The sequence below is a fragment of the Oncorhynchus mykiss genome, chromosome 2 (genome assembly GCF_057628025.1).
Source record: "Oncorhynchus mykiss isolate SJ-2025 chromosome 2, ASM5762802v1, whole genome shotgun sequence".
Lineage (NCBI taxonomy): Eukaryota > Metazoa > Chordata > Actinopteri > Salmoniformes > Salmonidae > Oncorhynchus > Oncorhynchus mykiss.
The window spans coordinates 16,345,723-16,355,000 of record NC_143023.1 but is presented as its reverse complement, the minus strand read 5'-3'; the positions used below and the strand labels follow the sequence as shown (position 1 = coordinate 16,355,000).

Below are 9,278 nucleotides of genomic sequence, written 5' to 3'. Positions count from 1 at the left end.
CTGAAATGGAAAACAGAAATCATCATTCTAATTGGACAAGTTATTGGATAACCGTTTTTGAGCCTACAGCACCATGACAGTGGACACACCCATTGGGTCAGATGAACCCCTCCCCTTCGGCTCACCTTGTTGTAAACGCCCCAGGACAGCTCTGTCTCGATCACCATGACGACGATGCCAAACATTCCGAAAATGAGTGCGTAGTCACTCAGCCTCTTCCTCTTTTCGAACAGCGCCCTCCGGTGGCCCAGTTTATAACCAATGTTCTGGTTCTTACGTTTAGAACTAGAAGCCTTGGAGCAGCTCCCCCTCGGCCCTACAGCCCCAACAACTCCTACACCTCCCTGCCTGCTCCCCCCTACACCCCCTCCTGTGCCCCCTGCACTGCTTAAACCTCCCCTACTCCCCACCAAGGCGTGGTTCTGATGGTATATTGACATCTGATTGGAGGATGAGTCGGTGATATCATAACCCCTCGCGTACGGCGAGTCCTCTTTTGATGAGATCACTATCTCTGGAGGATTCTGGGTTGGTTGATTGGAGGATGGCAAGGATGAGGAAGTGGGTGGTGCCTCTCTGTCCCGGTCCCGCCCTCCAATGGCAGTTGTGCCGGTAACAGGTGCTGCCCCGCCCTCTTTGGTGTCGCTGCCGCTGTCTGATTCGATGAGGTTGCGTCTGGAGGCGCTGAGGCGACTGAGAGGTTTCATCACGCCGCCTGTGTATTTACAGGAGCTCATGGCGATCTCTGTGAAAGGGTTGCTGTCTCTCCGATGGACCAGCGGGCTGGCCTGGCGGTGCTTACATCCCCTCTCTCTATCCCTGTCCCTCTCTCTATCCCTGTCCCTCTCTCTCTCCATGGAAGGGGAGTGTGAGGAGTAAAAGAGGGCGTTGTAGACTGGGGAGTTGTCTCCACTCAGGCTGTGCTGGGAACCCAGGCACGAGGATAGAGGGGTGCTGGTGGGGTGAAGGGCATTGGGGAGGGGGGGCAGGGGTTGACCCCCCACTGAGGACAGAGGCAGTTTGGGGAGGGAGGCCTTGGGCATGTTAGGTGTAGTGGGGGACCCATTCAGCCGGTCCAGGCTGGATCCCCCCCTGTGGTTGGAGTGGTTTGATCCCGGGTAGTTGCCGGTCATGGAGGAGTGGGAGATTCCACTCAGAGGGAGGGGGAAACGCGGGTCCTCGTCCTCACTGCCTCCCAGGAGAGTCAAGCTCAGAGAGGGAGGGGGCTCCATGGTGGGGGCCGGAGGGCGACAGGCCACTCTCTACCTAACGGAGAGACAGAGGGAGGAAAAGGAGAGAGAAAAATGGAAAGAGAAGTACAGAAGAAACATTAGAATTAGAAGAGTGATGGGGTTTAATTATGAAACAATGGAGAGAGGAAGGAAGAGAGAGATGGAGGAAGGGAGGCGTGGAAAAGAGGGAGCACATGATGGTTGAGAAATTGAAATTAGTAGAGAACTGATCAGCTTTGGAGAGAATATTGACTTCCCTATTGCACTGAGTCAACTGTCCCTGTAACCCTCACATCTCCCCCTCCCTTTCTCTCTCTCTCTTTCTCCCACCTTCCACCAATCTCTGTCATACTAATCTAATCTGTTCTACATTCAGATAGGATAGACTATAGCAAATTATCTGGACGTGTACAAGGCAAATCCGATCATTAGTGAAAAATGATTATTTTCAAAGTATTGACTTTATTGAGCACAGTTGAATACTGGTCCCCTAGAATGCATGCTTCTGTCAATTCTGTGTTTATATGTGTCCTATAGTTTACATGGCAAGGATCTTTCAATTCACTTTTATTCATTCTTAAACTACCTTCCTAAAATCTCACAGATTATCTCACACCCAGACACCATGCATTCTTTGTCTTTCTCTCCCCAAAACCCCCTCTCTCTCTCTTCCTCCTCCTACCTTCTCTTCCCCTTCTCTGTCCCCCAGGTCAGTCGTGTTGAATCACTGGCTGGATGAAAATAGACCCCCACACTTTTTCTTTTTCATGTTGTCACGGCCATTCCATCATCTTTTGCTCCCCTTCTTCTAGGTGCGAGACCAGCGACAGGTCCTCACAGGAGACGGAGCGCTTTGATTTCTCCCAAATAATTCACTGGTTCCCTTCCTTCCCTCTGTACTGGATGATTCCTTCCCTCAATTCGCCGTTGTAAAATCAATCAGTCTTTATCTCCGTCAGTCCAGGGATCAATGAATTGATATCACGCATATCGATTATTTCAAATGTCCTTAAAAATGAAAGAACTGAATAATCTTTCATGATTATATTATGAACCTACTGTTGATATGAAAATCTCCGTCAGCATTCTCACCATATAAAATAACTGAATCGCTAGACTACTCGACATCTACATGCAAACACGCTATGCTAAAAAAAAAAGGTAGCCTATAAATGACAAATGTGATTTACTATGCAACTCTTCCTTTACCTCACTCACTCATTCTATCGCTCACACTGTCTCTCCGAATATGTCTCTCTCAACTTCACTCTCTTTCGCTTGCTCTCGCTCTCTGCCTCCCCTCCCTGTAATTCTCATTGGACAGTCACTGGGTAATTATGAAGACAAGAAAAACTACAAATACATTTTTATCACGACATCCAGACGTTTTTTCCCGTTGAACCCCATAATAACATCGCGAATATAAATTATATTACGCTATTATGGATCATGATCATATAGGCTAATATTACTACTCGTTTATGTAAAGCAACTGTTACATTTGCACACAGTTCTCCGGGAAACTGTGTCATATAGCCTACATCCTTTCTGACAGCGTGCGGTTTTCATTCGTTCTTGGGAGTGGCCTACACACAACTTTATATTTCTTGGGTGAAGACGTTTTTTGTTTTTTTTACAAAAATAAGTCTTATTTTCTAATATTTTATTTTACTTTATTTTAATTTTACAATAAACAAAGACATACACAGACAAGAACAATAGACAAGTCTTATTTTGACGGGCAGAATTAGACAGCTACAGGTGAAAACCAATAGGCTTTTCGACCTTTAAGCTAATGTCAACTAACGCTGTCAAATTAAGATAGGCCTAATTGAATGCTGGGAAACTGGTCATTGCTCGAGAACAATTCATTGTTCACTAGTAAACAAAGACACCAAAGAGAGCTCAATAGTCAAGAGAGTGGGAGATATAGAGGGGTGCGCCTCTGCTAAGTGAGCTGGCAAATGAGGCCGGTAAGTTTCCTGCGGTCTCTGATTGTGGTCACTTAGGCAACTGGAGTCTACCTTCTCGTGGGGTAAATTGTCCGTGGTCAGTCCGATATAAGACATCGCAATCAGGATGAGGGAAATGAAGGTGCTGAGTTTGCAGAGCGACACCGGAGACTTAGAGACGCGTAATAATAGGCCTATTCCCAATCAGAGTTTGACCGAGGAGCGGCTGTTAGCCCACCTATCTGATAGCCAGTGGTGGAAAAAGTACCCAATTGTCATTCTTGAGGTAAAGTAAAGAAACCTTCATAGTAAATGACTCAAGTAAAAGTCACACAGTAAAAAGCTACTTGAGTAAAAGTATAAAAGTATTCGGTTTTAAATATACTTAAGTAGTACCAAAGTAAATGCAATTGCTAAAATATACAAAAAGTAAAATTACAAATCATTTCAAATTCTTTATATTAAGCAAACAAGGCAGCACAGTTGTATTTTTTATATTTACTGACAGCCAGCAGCACACTCCAACACTCAGACATCATTTACATATGAAGCATTTGTGTTTAGTGAGTCTGCCAGATCAGAGGCAGTAGGGATGACCAGGGATGTTCTCTTGATAAGTGCATAAATTGCATAATTTTCCTGTCCTGCTAAGCATTCAAAATGTAATAAGTACTTTTGGGTATCAGGGTAAATTAATGGAGTAAAAAGTACATTATTCTCTTCAGGAATGCAGTAAAGTAAAAGTACAAAATATAAATAGTAAAGTACAAATGCCCCCCAAAAACGACTTAAGTAGCTATAGTATTTTCACTTCAATACTTTACACCACTGCTGAGAGCCTACATCAAGAGTCATAATAAGCCACACAGGCCTATAGTGCATGGTGCTTATGATAGGGCTATAGTGCATGATGCTTATGATAGGGCTATAGTGCATGGTGCTTATGATAGGCCTATAGTGCATGATGCTTATGATAGGGCTATAGTGCATGATGCTTATGATAGGCCTATAGTGCATGATGCTTATGATAGGGCTATAATGCATGATGCTTATGATAGGGCTATAGTGCATGATGCTTATGATAGGGCTATAGTGCATGATGCTTATGATAGGGCTATAGTGCATGATGCTTATGATAGGGCTATAGTGCATGATGCTTATGATAGGGCTATAGTGCATGATGCTTATGATAGGGCTATAATGCATGATGCTTATGATAGGGCTATAGTGCATGATGCTTATGATAGGGCTATAGTGCATGGTGCTTATGATAGGGCTATAGTGTATGATGCTTATGATAGGGCTATAGTGCATGATGCTTATGATAGGGCTATAGTGCATGATGCTTATGATAGGGCTATAGTGCATGATGCTTATGATAGGGCTATAGTGCATGATGCTTATGATAGGGCTATAGTGCATGATGCTTATGATAGGGCTATAGTGCATGATGCTTATGATAGGCCTATAGTGCATGATGCTTATGATAGGGCTATAGTGCATGATGCTTATGATAGGCCTATAGTGCATGATGCTTATGATAGGGCTATAGCCTCCTAGCCTATCATCAGATTGCAGGTCCATTTATATGCAAAAACAATAAGCGCTAATATAAATGTTACTAGATTGAGCCATGCTTATAGGCTGATAGGATAGTATATGGTGTTACAGCCTAGTTCTTCCTCCACATAGTGTACCTCAACCAGCCTTAGGACTTTTGATGTCATGGCATATTATCTAAGTAATTATCTTATTTTCAACCATGAGCCTATGATTATGCACAGTGTAGGGGGCTATACACACTCTCATGCGTTTTCCATATTGTGCTTTTTCTTAATAGAATATTAAGCCTATGCGCTCTAACCGGATGAGGGAATAATGCGCGTGGAATTGTGTTGTGTAGGAGAAGATTATGAAATGTGACAGCACCTTTTCTCCCTGTAGCCTAATAATCTTCTTTGCGATTAGGGAATATTGCAGATAGTAAAGCGCATCATGACATTTAGGGTACGATTCCAACGGATTTCTAAATTATTACGGCACCTGCCAAATGTCAACTCTCCTTCCCTGTATCACAGCCAGTGCCTCATCGCCGACCGACCGTAGTCATGGTAATGGAAAGATGGGGGCAAAACTTCCAGACCTTAACAGTGAACTGAACAGTCATGATAATATTAAATGGCAGTTTGTAGACAGGCAGAGAGGTATGGAGAAAGAGAGCAGATGTCACTGAATTCACAGCTTGATAAAGAGAGAGAGAGAGAGAGAGAGAGAGGAGAGGGGAAGAGGAGGAAGAGTGAGGATGCTCTGGGGTCAGGGCGACAGGTCACCGCGGGAGAGTGGCGGGTCCAGCGATCGCGCAACCAAAATAAAAACCCCGGGGAAAGGTTGAGGGTCACCGGGAGAGAGAGACATCCCAGGAAGAAGACAGTGACGTCAAGGGACACCGCTGTCAATACAACTTTACCAGACAGAGAGAGAGAGAGACAAACTAGACGGAGGCAATCAGTGGTCAGAGGGAGAGGGCATGCCCAGAAGGAGAGGGCTGGCCCAGAAGGAGAGGGCAGGCCCAGAAGGAGAGGGCAGGCCCAGAAGGAGAGGGCTGGCCCAGAGAGAGGTGGGGAGAGGTCAAGTGATCAAGAGAGAAATTGGGAAAGACAGAAAGATGGAGGGGGATACCTATGCCCCCCATAAAGGTTAGGGGTCTGCAAAAAAGATGGAGAGATTGGTGTAAAGACCTTGAGAAAAAGTGATTTGGGTGCTTTGTATTGGAAAGGTTAAGCCACACCTCTGAAGCATATGTCAGACATGGTGTGAAACAGATGTGACAGAGGAATAATACAACACATAGAGCAATAATGGTTGGAAAGGCAGTTGCTATGCCAACCCCACAGTATACAGATTCATTATCCCCCTTCTCTGTCTATAAAAGCGTGTACAAAGCAACACAGCGTTGTTGTGTTGTAAGGACAGTAAATTACATACGGATTTAGCTACGAAACAGAGAAAGGGGGAGATAGACAGAAGGGAGCGAGAGATCAGCCCATCCATGGATCCGATCGGCCATAAAACACACACACACATTCGTTCACTCTCTCTCTGTCTCTTTCATTCCTCCAATCTCTCCATCTCTCGTAGTCCCCTTAACCTTTACAAGCGTGATGAGAGGCACAAGTACTCCCCAAACACACACACACACAAACAGTGTTGTTTGTACAAGGCGTGTTCAAGTGTATCCTCCCTTCTTTCCTTCCTTCTAACCTTGTCACAGGCCTTAACAACTAATCCTGAATGATCATGTTCATGTTCCAGCACCTTTGACTAAGTCGTCACAACGAACAAACAGTGGCACTGAACAGATGGCCACAGATCACATGTGAACTGATGAGCAAGTGAAGTATAGGACCTCCTCAATAAAGCACTAGACAGGGCCTCAGTCCATCAGACAGTCAGTAATAGCTGAGCTCCACAGCTTCCATCATATCCTAATGGTTGTGATTGCATTAGTGGCCTGAGAGCTGTGTGGGCTCACCCAGGGCTTCATACTAATCACTGTATGCAGATGGATACAGCCACAGCCACAGCCCAGCGTTCTGTTCTCTATCTGATAGCCTAATCAAGTAGAACAGAGAGAGAGAGAAGGAGGAGAGAACAGAGACAGTGAAATGATAGAGAAAATATAAAGAGAGGGAGAGAGAGAGAAATAGAGGTAGGGAAAATATAGAGAAGGATGAGAGTGAGAGCGGGAGAGAATGGAGGGAGAGAGCTCTCCGTAATGTGTTCCTGCTCCCATCTAAGTGGGAGCAGGTGCACACACACACACACACACACACACACACTAAAGGCCCTTCCATTCTCATACTGCGTTTTGAGCTAGGTGTCATAGCGTCAGTGAACAGGGAGACACAGCCACAGCTATTTGACAGTATGTCAGTAGTGAATATAGTCCAATTCCCAATGATTTAGTGAATGAATTGATGCAGTGACTATGCCAGTCAGAGAAGTCTTCTCTATTGCCAAACGTTGTCAACAGACTCATCACCCGTTTGAGTATCTGTTTCTTTATTCTTCCAGGTTTTTGATCATAAATCAACACTGATTATTTCTCCCAAAGCAGCTGAATATATTTTCTATGTCCAGTTTGTTCTTGCTACTTGCTGACACAAGCCCACTAATGCAGCTATGATGCAGCCTCACCATGTGCTGCCTGTGTTTGCAGTTTTTATTGTCCCGTGGAAAAGTACAGTGAAATGCCTTTCTTGCTTGGTCTTTCCCAACAATGTAGTAATCAATATCAGTAGTACCCTAACAAATAAATAAAAACTCAAGTAGAACAAAAACACACGAGAAATAGAAATAAGAACAAGAGGTAAGTAAGTAACTAACTATTCTTTTGCAGTGTCAGCGTGAGACAGGAGGAGAGTGTGTGAGCGTACACGGGGGTGGAGTGTATGTGTGTATCTGAAAGGGTGTTATATATTCTTACTTAGTCAGCTGTCTGCAACCTTTCGGCTAAATGACACTGACAGATTCTCTCTCATCTACAAACACACACACACACTCTTTCTCATCCTCCCATCGTTCCTACAAAGTGATCCCTCTCTCATGCTCTTCACCACTGTAGCCATGACTACCACACACACTTTTCTCCTCTCTTATTGTTTGCTATTCTTTCAGTCTACTTCTCCCTCTTGTATTCCCTTATTCTCTTCTCTCATTTATTTCCATCTGAGTGCATTGATAAGCCATTCAGTCTGAACTAGTATTTCACTCCCTCCCCCCAGCTCTCTCTCCCTCTCTCATTAGTCACGCCTTCCTCCCCTCTAAAGGTGACTGATTGGATTGGAGAGACTGATTGACAGAATAAATCCAACTGACAGGTCAAGAGATTATGGTGGAAGTATATTATATATAACTTTTTAAGAAGTCCCTCACAAGCGCACATAGGCTCGACACAGGAGGTCAGGAAACACACACACACACACACACACACAAAAGGCTTTTTCTTTCTCATACTGCGCTTCGAGTAGGTGTTCTAGCGTCAGTGACCAGACAAAGTGAACAGATAGACGCACGCACACACACACACACACACACACACACACACACACACACACACACACACACACAGAGCAGCTTGATGGAGCAGACAGACTCACCAACAGAGCATTTTTATAATTGTTTTAAGAGTTATTTGAAGCGAAAAATAGGTGTGTAATGAATTCAAATCAAACCAAATAAGGCTTCATAACACAGCTTAATCTAGTTTACTGATGTAAAACGCTGAAAACACTGTCAAGGTACTCATAAGACAAGTCTCTCACAGTTTCTGTTTCTAACAGGTTCTTAAGCATGACTAACAGGTCACCTGGGACTGATGCATACTGACACACACACACACACCCCCTGGGCCTGCAGTCGGTGATAAGGCTCCATCTGGTGGTGAGTGATGGCACTGCAGATCTCTCTTCTGGTCAGACTTTCCCCAGACCTAGCCTGACATTCAGTTCACACAGCTCCCCATACCTAGACTGACATTCAGTTCACACAGCTCCCCAGGCCTGACATTCAGTTCACACAGCTCCCCAGACCTAGACTGACATTCAGTTCACACAGCTCCCCAGACCTAGCCTGACATTCAGTTCACACAGCTCCCCAGACCTGACATTCAGTTCACACAGCTCCCCAGACCTAGACTGACATTCAGTTCACACAGCTCCCCAGACCTAGACTGACATTCAGTTCACACAGCTCCCCGGACCTAGCCTGACATTCAGTTCACACAGCTCCTCAGACCTAGCCTGGCAATATTCAGTTCAACCAGACTCACAGCACCCCCAGACCTAGCATGGCAATATTCAGTTCAACCAGACTCACAGCACCCCCAGACCTAGCCTGGCAATATTCAGTTCAGCCAGACTCGCAGCACCGCCAGGCCTAGCCTGGCAATATTAAGTTCAGCCAGACTCACAGCACCCCCAGGCCTAGCCTGGCAATATTCAGTTCAGCCAGACTCACAGCACCCCCAGGCCTAGCCTGGCAATATTCAGTTCAGCCAGACTCACAGCACCCCCAGGCCTAGCCTGGCATTATT

The 9,278-nt window shown here is 45.1% G+C and overlaps 1 protein-coding gene across 3 annotated transcripts in view; it reads right to left on the bottom strand.

Annotated features, from left to right (window-relative positions):
• The window catches only part of LOC100135972 (potassium channel TSK3), a 104,554-nt gene extending 101,783 nt beyond the window's left edge, over positions 1-2,771 (bottom strand). Inside the window, 4 exon segments of one of the 3 annotated variants that reach the window (NM_001124312.1) lie at positions 126-503; positions 505-555; positions 557-677; positions 679-1,043. In NM_001124312.1, coding sequence (NP_001117784.1) covers positions 126-503; positions 505-555; positions 557-677; positions 679-1,043 — 915 coding nt within the window. 3 annotated transcript variants of the gene reach the window in all.
• Positions 2,772-9,278: the final 6,507 nt, after the last annotated feature.